A 12635-nucleotide genomic window follows, 5' to 3' on the forward strand; every position below is an offset into this window, starting at 1 on the left:
TTGGTAATTGGTCTGCTTGTTGGCTTGTCTGTTCTCGCAGTTTTGTCACCTCACAAGATATCGCCGCCAAACTCGGCATGAGTTGTGGGTGGCACTCATTGTTGACATTTGGATGTCGGGTACCATTTTGAATCAAGATGGCAAACTGAAACATGACTTTGGTGTAGGTTCGGCTGCCTCCAGAGATATTGTTGTCAAACTCAGCAGAAGGGTTCCTGAGGTGGGGATAGCTGTCTCCATTGATGTTTGGATGCCAGGCACCATTTTGAATCAAGATGGTGAACCGAAACATGACTTCAGCATGACTTTGCCCAATGCTTGGCGTGATGGGTTCAAACTCATAAATTGCCCTATCCATTTAAAAAATCACATTTTTTTTTGTTTATAGTCGTTCTTAGGCAGTGCCAGGCACTCCCCACTATTATAAACACATTGTATAGAGCAGCATATACAAATTTTATGCAAATCTTTGTCATTTGTGTGTGTGTGTGTGTGATGCATTTCCTCTCTTTTGGTGACACACTAAATGGCCACCTTAACCCAAACTTGTTTGCCCTGTAGGAAAGAACAAATTGTCATCTATGCCGTATTTTTCATGCACACACCCCCCCCCCCAGTATACTGAAATTGAATCTTAATGCATATAACTGTCAGTGCAAAAGCACCCCCAGGTCATAGCTAATCCACAGTTGTGACTGCCCTAACTATTTGGCAATCCTTTGGGATTTAACTTTTGTAGGAGTTTTTAATTTTGTTTTATTGCTATCCTTTTGGCACCACGCAAATACATTTTTATTCTCACGTTTAAATTATTTCCCCTGCTGCTACAGTTTACTGAAGGGGATATTATTATTATTATTATTATTATTATTATTATTATTATTATTATTATTATTTGGCCCATGTGTGTAATTTGCATTTTTTATCCTCTTTTGATGTAATCTCCTTTGGGAGCCTGAGTAAAGGTCACTATATACTTTAAAATAAATATATATCGAATGTACATACACCTACACATAAGCCCCGGTCCTTAGAAATGCCTATCCTCAACCACAGACAGTTACTACACACCCAGATCTATCTATTTACACTGTACATGTACGCTGCCATGAATTAATACACAACCCTCTATGCTTTTACATATAATCAAATGTACACCTGGGTATGTACGCACAGCACATCAACAATGATGGCGTGCAGGGCCTCAAGCGCGTGCACGCACAGACACAAAGCCTTTGTTCTCTGTGTTTGCTTGGCGAGGGCAATAAATGTCTCTGCAGCTGTGAAACTGACCTAGTTCACAGCTCCCAAAGGAGAGTTCTCTGCCTTGCCAGGCTCTGCCTTGCCAGGGGCTACTTCCCTTTAGCCTCTTGTCTTGGAGGAATAAGAAGGAAAGTAATCGCCCGGCAATGGGGTCACCCAAGGCCTGAAACTAGGTGTCGGTAGGAGTCCCAAAAGTGTGCCATAAAGTCATGTTTGAGTTTCAAGCTTGGAAAGCAGTTACTATAGCTACCGTGGCAGACGGCACCTTGCAGGTTGGTTTCCATATGAGCTTGGTTACTATTTAACATCTCCACCCACATTAGGCCTGATTAAGCGAATCAATAAGATAACAGAGGAGGCAGGTTTGCTCACCCTTCCGCCCGCCTCCTTCACCCAGCTTTTCTTGTAATTTTACACTTTCTCCGTTTTCTCCAGAATTATACTGATGAGAAATGGTCAATGTAATCGCACAGCTAAGTGCTAAGATGGAGGCGCCATATGGTGAGTACGCAGGTTACTATCTTCTTTCCTTGTTGCTGATGAGAGAGAGCCTTAAGAGAAGCGGAGAGATTATGGGCAGCGTTGTGTATGGTGAGGGCATGCCAGTCACACATTGTCGATCTGGGGAGCCTTATTCCCCCCCTCCCCTAAATGCTTTAACCACGCGGTGTGTTTCATTGTAACGTGCTTCCCCTCAGGTTATTGTGTCATCTTCAGTCAGAAGTTAGCCTTCCTAAAAAAAAAAAAAGAAAACAACCTCTCTCTCTCTCTTCAATTATGTGTGTGAGCAAAAGTTTTCAGGCTGAAATGTCCTCATTCAAACGGCTGGCCTGGGAGAGCCTTTAACGTGCAAATCGGAAAAGGAGGCTCTTTCCTCGTTCTTTGTGCAGTCTGATGCGCGAGAGAGAAATGAGGTTTCCAAGGGAAGAGTGGAAATTGATACTAAACAGAAGGACTTGACCCAGACCCATCACTCACAAAGCTTTGCAAAGTGGCTGAACATAGTAACGCCAAGAGATATTTTAGTTGACGCAAGTTTAGTCCATGAATGGGAGGCAGCTGGGTTTTTGTAGGGATCTAGTGAAATAGCTCTAAGACTCCTTTGTAAGTTCTGTCAGCATAAAGGTAGAAACCTTTCAGTAGATATCTTCAGTTAGGGATACTTTCTGGAGGGGCATGAAGTGTTCTCAGGGCCTTGGGCCAAAGTCCCCACCCTCCCAAATTGCATTTTGCAGAACCGAGTTGGCGATCCCCATATTTGTATGCATGGAAAATATGTTTAGTGGTGGTAAAATATAAACACCCATCTATGGATCAGTCATATATCCATGAGCTAGATGGGTTTGTTTCAAATACAACACATGCATAATAGTCTCTCAGCATATTTTCCTATGCCTGCAGACACCATCCTGTGTTTGCAGCTCATACCAGACCATAATCTAGGTGAAGATCCCTTTTATCAGATGGATTGAAACTGGTCTTAAAAATACGGTTTGGGGTGTGAGGAATTCAAATCTGATATTATTTTTGTAGCTGGACAGCATTTAGCTTGGAAAGTCTAGGTTTGATGAAGAAGCGCATAAACTACTTTCAGAAAACAAAGAATTTTAGTTTTACCTTCTGAAAATATCAGGTACTGCTAAAGAACTAAGGAAATAAAATCTAATACAACTGTGAGTACTTCACAATACTTTTTAATGGTTTCTATGCAATTTTAGTTAAATTTTAATATAACTAAACTACATTAATTTAACCAAATTATCTTTTAAATTCCCAAGTCATGCTACAACTTTTTAGCACCCCTCATTTGGGGAATTTGAAAGTTGAAAAATTCAACACACCCAAATGAGCAGTTGGTTCATTGGGTCCTGAAACTTGAGGGCCTGAGAAACTAAGCCTCTGACGCCTGGCCAGGCTACCCCTAACATAGAATATCTCTTAAGGGAAAGTGCAGAAAAAAACTCTAGGTATTTCAGAATTGACTCCTGCATGTTTTCCCCACAGATGCACACTTTTCTTTATTTCCAGGCTTGAGTATAGAAACGCTTCAACTACAGAGCACCCAAAGTAGTGACCTTAACATATGATCAATGAAAACAAAATAGTTGCTGCTTACAAGTTTTACAATCTAAAAGACACCACACAAAAGGAAAAAGGATGAGGAGGGAAGAGGAAACAAGCAAACCCAGGCACTTATTTTTAAGTTACACACTAGTTCTTATAATGACAAGCTGGTGATGATCTTTCCTTCCAGGAGGTCAAGGTAGTATGCATGATTCTTTTCCCTCTCCTTTTTAATTTCCACAGCAACTTTATGAAGTAAAGCTACAGTGATAGGATTAATGTCACCCAGCTTTGTGGGTATGGATTTGATCCTGGGTCACCCCAATTCCGGTCCAGCACTCTCCAGGACACCATACTGGCTCCCAAAGTTTTAAAGATCATTTTCTGAGGATTTAAGGGTGATTGTTGTGATGAGCTAAAAGAAATATACACAAGATTCAACATGGATGGAGTGTTATTTTGAATTCACCATAACAGTAGAGTAAGCAGACCACAGTTAAAGAATCCAGACTTCCAGCTGCAGGCTGAGTTCTGTGCAATGCAAAAAAACCCCGCCTTACTTCAATAGGCATTGCCTGATCCATATTAATTTGATCGTGCTTTCCTGCAACAGCTGTGGTTTTTTTTGTTTTGTTTTGTTAGCCAGCCCTCGCTTTCACTCATGCTGCCATAGGTTAAGCTGGTCATCATACGCATGCTTATTGCATGCTTAAGAGCACAGATTCAGTTTTGACACCACATTGCAACCACTTGGAAAAGCTACGGCTGCAACCCAGCACCCAAATCTGACTTCCACCAAATTCAGAGGATGGTATCAGCAATGACATGTACACAACCAACTCAGTCTGGCGCAACGCAGGTGGAAGTTAGCATAGGCAGATTAAAAAGTCACACCTCCCGTGGGTTCAAAAGGTCATGTCTGCTGTAGATTGTCTGCTGTAGATCTCAACAGGTTTGTTACAGAGGTGTAGGGACTCAAAGACGTTAAAGGTTCTGGCAAACCTGCAGGCAAAGTCATTCCCAGCATTTTGTGAATGCATATACAGTCATACCTCGGGTTAAAGTAGCTTCAGGTTGAGCGTTTTCAGGTTGCGTTCTGCAGCGACCCAGAAGTAATGGAACGGGTTACTTCCAGGTTTTGCAGCTCGCGCATACATTCAAAATGATGTCACGCGCATGCGCAGAAGCGGCAAATCGCAACCCGCGCACGCGTGCAGACGCAGGTTGCGTTCTGCTCAGGATGCGAACGGGGCTCCAGAATGGATCCCATTCGCATCCAGAGGTACCACTGTACTATACAGAGAGACTTCCTGATATTTAGTGCTATAAACCCCATGTTCTGTTAATGCATAAGCATTTTATTTTCAGTTATACTTAGCTATGACGAAAGTTTGCATTGAGCACTCAGCATAGGTTTGAATTATGAATTTTTTATTTGCAATACTGCTTTATTCAGCCTGTTAAGATGCCTATAAGGAGTCGGTCTTATTTTAAACCACTCGGCTGATCACCAGATGAATTTCATTTAGGTGAGTTGAGTGGTTGGTTGGAAGAGCGATGGAATATTCTGTCCATCCTCTGCTACTCCACTGCTCTTTTATGCTGGTTGGGAGAGAAATTAGGTTTGGTTCACATTTCTATGGAAATCTACCTAATTTGCACGTCCCCAAACAATATGTGAACAGGAATGCATCTTTCCTTCAAAATTCACACCTTTTTGAATTTTTCAATGCAGTTCTCCAACCATATGTTTACAAAAATGCACGGATTAAAGGAAACTGCATAAAAGCACATATAACAACAATGAAAAATAACATTAAAAATGTAGTATATTAGAGGGAAATGCTGGCAAAAATATGTGCATTAGGAACCATTTCATTAAAAAAGTGAATATTGAAAGAAGCGTGCACTAAAAAGCTGATTAATTTTCAGGATAATTGTTTAAAAATTGCATCATGATGTGGAAATGTGAAGAACTGAATAGTGGAAAAATGAAAAATTTGGAGAAACCAAAACTGACAGATTTATCCATCCCTAGTGAGGGAAGGAGAAACTCCTTCTTCCCTGCCCAGCACAGAAACCAAATCTCCATCTAAATTCTACTCACAGTTGAACCATCAAAATTAATGGGCTTAAGTTAAGCTAGAGCAATGTTCACTAAATTAGCAAAACCAATAAATGTATGAGACGCTACCAATATAACAAAGCAGCAACAACTGAATGTCAGCTGTATGCTACTGTTGATTCCCTCAAATTAGGATGTGAAGACAAAAAGGGGTTAACAGACCAGACTCCAATACAGGAGCGGTTAATTGCATCTAGGTGACCAGGTAGAGAAATTTTACATCAAGTAGCAGGAAGTCTCTGTCAATTGAACGTGTCAGGGCCTGTGGACTTTAACATTGCATGCATTTTATATGAGTGGAACGGATCCTCAGTTATAGACACATTCTGACAGTGAGCACCAGCCTTGTTTTTAAGTCCATTGGGCAGTGGCTGCTGCAAACACCTGAATGATCTGTGAAATAATAAATGGTCAGGTCACCATGTCCACTTCTGTTTGAATTAAAGGAAGCAGCTGTCCGCCAGCTTCCAACATAAAAATGATTTGCTGGGGCTGAAGCACCATTAATTAAGTGGTATCATCACTGGTTTCCGAACTGGCTCTAAACCAGGATTGCAGGAGAGAAAAGGGGTGGCCCACGGAGCAAAGAGCTGGCTCAATGTCGGGCTGAGTTACTGTAGCTTTAGGGGGTGCGTGGAAGGGAAAGGTTTTGCACATGTGGATTTTTCACTTAGTGCACTGCATGGGAGAGGAAATTGCACCTGCTGTAGTCGTGCATTCTGCACATCTCTTTAAGTCATACCCTCCAAAATTCCTCAGATGAAAATAGGAACATTTCTCATTCCCCCCACCCAACTGATGCTCCTCGACCCCGCCCCCATTTTTTGTCCCCTTCCCCTGAGCATTTCCACCACCACTTCACCAAAGGGACACACCACATATGCCTTCCACTGTCCTGAGAAAATCCCTCAGTCGCAATTTTATTTAATTTTATTCTTTGGTAAGTTTACGAAAAGAAAAACACACACCAAAAAACAAATTTTAGAAAGGGACAAGGTTAGATCCGGATGCACATAGCATAAAAAAGATTCCTTGAGCTCCACTCTGCTCCCACTTTCTTCCCGACCTCCATCTGCCCCTCAGGACTGGGCAATGGCTGTGGCAGCCTCTTCTCCTCCTCACCTGCGCTCTAGCAGCTGCTACAATCTGCCCAAGGGAGGAGGCCGGAAGCAGCAGCAGCAGCCATGGAGAGGCAATGGGATGCTCCTCACTGCTGCCGCCATTCAGAACAAACACATCTTCCTCCATGAGTTTGGCGGTGGCAGCACTGGCAGGGGAAATAGGGACATTCCAGGGTAAAATGAGAAGCCAGCATGGCTTTCGTAATTCTGGGACTGTCCCTGGAAAATCAGAACACTTGGAGGGTATGTTTAAGGTGCATGTTCTGAATCCAGCTGCCACCCCAGATGGAAACACGCTCTCTTCAGAAAGCAGCTGTCATTTCTATCTGCTGGATTGGGGAAGAACGACTGCTTTGCGCGCCACCAGCCAGCCACGTCTTCCCCATCTGTTTTAAGTGATTAAACAAAGGGTGTGCTCTCCTCCCCAGACTTTTCTTGTTTAAATGTTGGCCACGAGAAAAAGCCTGCCAAGTCTAGCAGAGTCTAAAGATTTAGAGGGAGGAAACAACAAAGAGGAAATGGGAGCAAATGCAGAAGAGCAACCGACTGTTGGCAGAGGGAAGGGCAGTCTTTCTAAATAGCTAGGTTACAAAGTTATCCAAACAGAAGACGAAGGAAAACAGAGGATGGATTCAGGGACTCCATAAGTCCTAAAGCCAAACGGAATTTGGAAAAGGATTAAGGAACCTCTCTGTTCTGCATGAGCTAATGTCAGGCTGAACTCTTCAGAGTGCTATTGAGGAGCCAATTTCTGAGCAGCTGCAAGACAGACATTGCTAATTGCCCCAAGATGCAAAGCAGCAGCAGCAACAGACCATAAAACCCATGTTAACACCAAAAACCCATATGAAGAGCAATAACTCAGTGGCAGAGCACGTGTTTTTCTTCAAGAAGGTCCCAAGTTCAATCCTCAGCAAATCCAGCTGAAAGAATCTCAGATGAACCCAAAGAATCACTGCAAGTCAGAGGAGATGGCAATACCAAGCTTGATGGACAAGGAGGGTATAATTTAGACTACGTGTTGCTGGGGAGAAACAGTGGAAGAGGGCAAGTGAGCTTCTCACAGGCATCTAATCGGCTGCTATGAGAAAACAGATGTTGGTCTAGATACATCCTTGGTTTGATTCAGCTCTTCTCATATTCTGAAGGCAGAAGCATATGTTTATCACTTTTGCCTTTCTCACTCTCTATCCCCAGCTAATTCACACAACTATGTTGGTATTCTGGGGACATGGACTGACTGGATCCATTATGAAAGGGGTCAAATGATGCCTTTGCCATGTATCTAGCTCACAACTCAAACCACATTTATTGCTCAACACGCTTTGCTGCAGAGTAACAAGTGTGAGTTGACTTTCAAATGGATGTGTGGGGAAGCAATGGTGTAATCAAATGACTGCCCTACCCAAGAGAGATGCTGGTTTGTTTATGGCAAAAGAGTTGCCTGGCTTGTTTGCCAGGAGCAAATCCTAAAGTAAAATGTTCTTGGCCTAGTAACTTTTTTTGTTGTGGGGTGTGTGTGCATGGCGGTGGCATTGTGGATTTTGCAAGGCTATCACAAGATTTGCAAGCTATTCAAATGCTTTGGGTGGAGGGGGACATAAACAATGAGGACAAATCCCACCATGTTGTGTTCAGCGTCTCTCACATGGTGTGGTTTTCAGCAGTAATCTGCATGCTTCAGGGAAAGAGAGCAAGCAACACAAGGAGATGGGGATTAGACATGTCCTTCCCACTTGCCACAACCCAAGCGCTGGGTAAACGCTGTTAATCCCACAGCGATTGTCAATAAAGTCCTTATACAGTGCCTGCTGCAGGTTAATCCACAGGTACATACACAAATGGCACAGGAAGGATAGCTCCTTTATAGTACTCAGTAATTTTGGGAACTTCAAAACAAATGGTGACCCTGTTAGGAAGGGTCCTTTTGAAAACCAATGATACAATTGATCCTTAATTGCAGATGTTTATCAGTGCAGCAACAATGCATCTGCCAAGCACAGAGAGCTTGGTGTAGCGATAAAGTGTGCAAGATCAGTATCTTGAAGAAATTATAAGAGCTGCTGCAGTTTTAAGATACTAAGTTTAGTGAGAGAGGCATATATCAGAAAACTTGTATTTACTGTGTAGTTAATTCTCTTTGCAGTGCCCCCCTCCCATTTATTATTTCACTTCTATTTCTGCTCATTCAAATATGTGGTGGTGCACATGGTACAATCCTTTCACAGGACTGTACCACATCAGAATCCACATGGGGTGTGGTTTGTTTTGAAACACTTCCCTCATGTCAAAATCTCCCTGTTTGATGTAGTGTTGGTGGGACATAGGATGATGTTGTGGCCATTGCTGTGGATGTCATTCTCTCAGATGAGACAAATTCAAGGAGGATATGCCCATCAAAGTCGTGAGCACTACAACTGAGCCTCTCATCTTCAGAAATAGTATCATGATTTAGGTTAATAGCAAACTCATCTCCATATACAGATCCTTAGGTAGCCCAAACAGCACCATCCAAGCACAAGAGAGAGGTATCAGCAGGCTTCGGGGGAACCTTAAAGGATGGGCTGGCCCCTAAAAGGTCAATGAGGACTAAGCATGCCCAGTGGCCAACAAATGCTTACTCACTAGTGTTGAAAAACTAGAAGGGAGAGTGGAAAGAACGGAGTATCCTGAAGATGGCATGGCTGATGGGTTGGCACAATGAACAAAGAACTGAACACCACAGCAAATTGTCGCAGGTCCAATTTGTTTCTCGGAGTGTGAGATGCTGGCGACAGTAATGGGAGATGGCTATATCTGTCCTGTCCTGCTTGCAAACTTGTCTGGCACTGGGTTTTCATGGACCTCCAGCCAAATCCAATATACCAATTCTTTTGTGCAACTAATTGGGTGCACGGTGATGAAGCTGGCATAGAAAGGTCCCCTTTATCAACAGCTGAAAGAGCTCATCTGTATAATTGCAAAAAACACTAAGGGCTGTCAAATAGACTGGAGCATGGGTAGCAAATTAAGGCCCGGTGGCTGAATCCTGCCCAATTGCCTTCTAAATCCGGCCCGCAGACAGTCCAGGAATCAGCGTGTTTTTTACATGAGTAGAATGTGTCCTTTTATTTAAAATGCATCTCTGGGTTATTTGTGGGGCATAGGAATTTCTTCTTCTTCTTTCCTTCAAAATATAGCCCACCCCCACCCCCAAGGTCTGAGGAACAGTAGACCAGCCCCCTGCTGAAAAGGTTTGCTGACCCCTGGAAGAACTGGACATGGAGGAAAGGGTCAGTTTCCTTCATGAGCACAAATGGCCCCATGTATGAGAGGAGCCAACAGGTGCATGTGAGCCAAGCCAGTTGCTATGGGGCAACAGCCAGTGTCTTCTATATAAGTGATGAAGGCACTTCAGCTCATTAGTGTGCTGGGTTCTTTGTCTATGTGTTAGGGTCAATCAATGAGTTGGAGTATGTGTTGCATCTTGAATCACTGGAGCAAGAGAGTCCCTTCCAACTGACTTACTAGCAGTACATGTGAAAAGAATCTAGGGGTCTTGGTAGACCACAAGCTTAACATGAGTCAACAGTGTGATGCAGCAGCAAAAAAAGCTAATGCTGTTTTGGCTGCATCAACAGAAGTATAGTGTCCAGGATCAAGGGAAGTAATAGAGTAATAGTACCACTCTATTCTAGGGACGCGGGTGGGGCTGTGGGTTAAACCACAGAGCCTAGGACTTGCCGGTCAGAAGGTCAGCGGTTCGAATCCCCGTGACGGGGTGAGCTCCTGTTGCTCGGTCCCTGCTCCTGCCAACCTAGCAGTTCGAAAGCACGTCAAAGTGCAAGTAGATAAATAGGTACCGCTCCGGCGGGAAGGTAAATGGCGTTTCCGTGCGCTGCTCTGGTTCGCCAGAAGCGGCTTAGTCATGCTGGCCACATGACCCGGAAGCTGTACGCCGGCTCCCTTGGCCAGTAAAGCGAGATGTGTGCCGCAACCCCAGAGTCGGCCACGACTGGACCTAATCGTCAGGGGTCCTTTTACCTTACCACTCTATTCTGCCATAGTCACACCACACTTGGAATACTGTAATACTGTGTCCAGTTCTGGGCACCACAATTTAAGATGGATGTTGACAAGCTGGAACGTGTGGAGAGGAGGGCAACCCAGATGATCAAGGGTCTGGAAACCAAGCCTTATGAGGAACACTTGAAGGAGCTGGGTATGTTTAGCCTGGAAAACAGTAAACTGAGAAGAGATATGATAGCCATCATCAAATATCTGTCACATGGCAGAGGGAACAAGCTTGTTTTCTCCTGCTCTGGAGGGTAGGACTCAAAACAATGGCTTCAAGTTGCAAGAAAGGAGATTCCGACTAAGCATTCGGAAAAACTTTCTGACAGTAAGAGATGTTTGGCAGTGGAAAAGACTCCCACAAGAGGTGGTGGACTCTCCTTCCTTGGAGGTTTTTAAACAGAGGTTGAATGGCCACCTGTCGCGGGTGCTTTAGCTGAGATTCCTGCATTGCAGGGGTTGGACTAGATCAGGGGTTTATCTTGCCTGGGCTGGATTGGTCCCACGGAGATCCCTCCAAGGGCCGGGTCGTGCGCCCGCCTGTGATTTTCTGTGTCTGAGCATGCACAGATGCAACTTTCGGCTCCTGCGCCTGCACCGACGCAATTTTCGGCACCATGGAAGCGAGTCCCCATGCTGCACCAGTTTAGCGCAGCGTGAGAGCGGGCAGCTTGATTCGGGGGTGGCTCGTGGGCCGGTCAAATGACCTCTGCTGGCTGCTTCTGGCCCATGGGCCCTAGGTTGCTGACCCCTGGACTAGATAACCCTTGGTGTTCCTTCCAACTCTAAGATTCTATGAAATGTTTTGTACTTGTATATACATATATCTGTATCTCCAAAGCCTACAAGCTGTTTGTATATATCAACATCCAGGACTGGAATACTGAAGCCTGTTCTTCTGCAGCAGTAAACTATTTGGGAACTTAAGCTGCCTCTGTGTGGTGACTGGAACTGGGGGCAACTTCCACTATATCGGTATCTCACCTAAGATTCCCAGCAAAACAGCCATTCTGTTATAGTTTGAATCACTTTAATGTGAAACTGGAGGAAGGCCAGGGAAGAAGTCACTCTGTGCAGTGCCCCTCCGCCAAGTTCTGTAGGGTAGCTAGTCAGACCAGTAAAAGAAGCCTCTTGTGCAGTATCAGCAGACCATAGCAGGTCATCTTGCAAGGTCTAGCATCAAGAAAAAGTGTTCACATCAGGGTTGTTGTCTCTGAGTAATGAGAAGATGCTTTTGCTGATCCTGGTCCTGATCAGCACCTGTTTTCTCTTTACTCAGTCTCTGCTAGGGCTGTACTGTATGTTCACATGTGAAAATGTGGGTTCTCAGGGGTTCCAAAATATGCCTTGACGGCACCTTCTCATCCCCTCCCTTTTTCCTTTTTCGCCTCTCTTCACTCTTTGTCTCTTTGTTTACCAATCAGTGCAGTTCTTTTGCTGTAGCGACATCGCGTAACCAAACGGATTTGATTAAAACAATTCTTTTAGAAGATAGTTAAAAAGACTCTTCAGCATGCACACGAAAGCTCATACCTAAAACTACTCAGTTGGTCTCTAAGGTGCTACATTATAATTTTAAAACTCTTTTGGAAGGCTTCTTTTAAAGACTTTCTTAGATCATATAACTTTTTTGAAGACTTGATTCTTTTTAGGGAGTTTTGAGTTTTTTAGGAAGAGTCTTTAACTAGAATCAATTTAATTTATTTCGACTACGGCAGACCAACACGGCTACCTACTTGAACCAAACAGATTTGACTTTATGACACCACGAAGCTAGTTCAGAGTGAGGGCAATGCCCTCTGCCATCTTTCCAAATGGGCGAATATTTTACCCTGCTCATAGACGTTCAAATCCCGAGAAACTACTAAAAAGTAGTCATGCTATTCACAGGTCTCAAAAATCTGTGAGAAAATGCTCCCCTCCCTAGTCTCTGCTTTGCTTTGCTTCTCTCCTTCCTTCTTTTGGCTCACTGCTGCTGCTGACCTTGCTTCTCTTCCGGGATTCTGCCA

General features: G+C 43.9%; 1 protein-coding gene across 1 annotated transcript in view; it reads left to right on the plus strand.

Moving 5' to 3' along the window:
• Positions 1–1633: 1633 nt before the first annotated feature.
• LOC310709040 (hepatocyte nuclear factor 4-alpha) overlaps positions 1634–12635 on the plus strand; it is a 65848-nt gene continuing 54846 nt past the window's right edge. Inside the window, exon 1 of the mRNA XM_083508154.1 lies at positions 1634–1764. Within this exon, the coding sequence (XP_083364280.1) occupies positions 1716–1764 (49 nt within the window). The 5' untranslated portion in view covers positions 1634–1715. The remainder of the gene's footprint in view (positions 1765–12635) is intronic.

Source organism: Podarcis liolepis, assembly GCF_965112155.1.
Source record: "Podarcis liolepis genome assembly, chromosome: 6".
Classification (NCBI taxonomy): domain Eukaryota; kingdom Metazoa; phylum Chordata; class Lepidosauria; order Squamata; family Lacertidae; genus Podarcis; species Podarcis liolepis.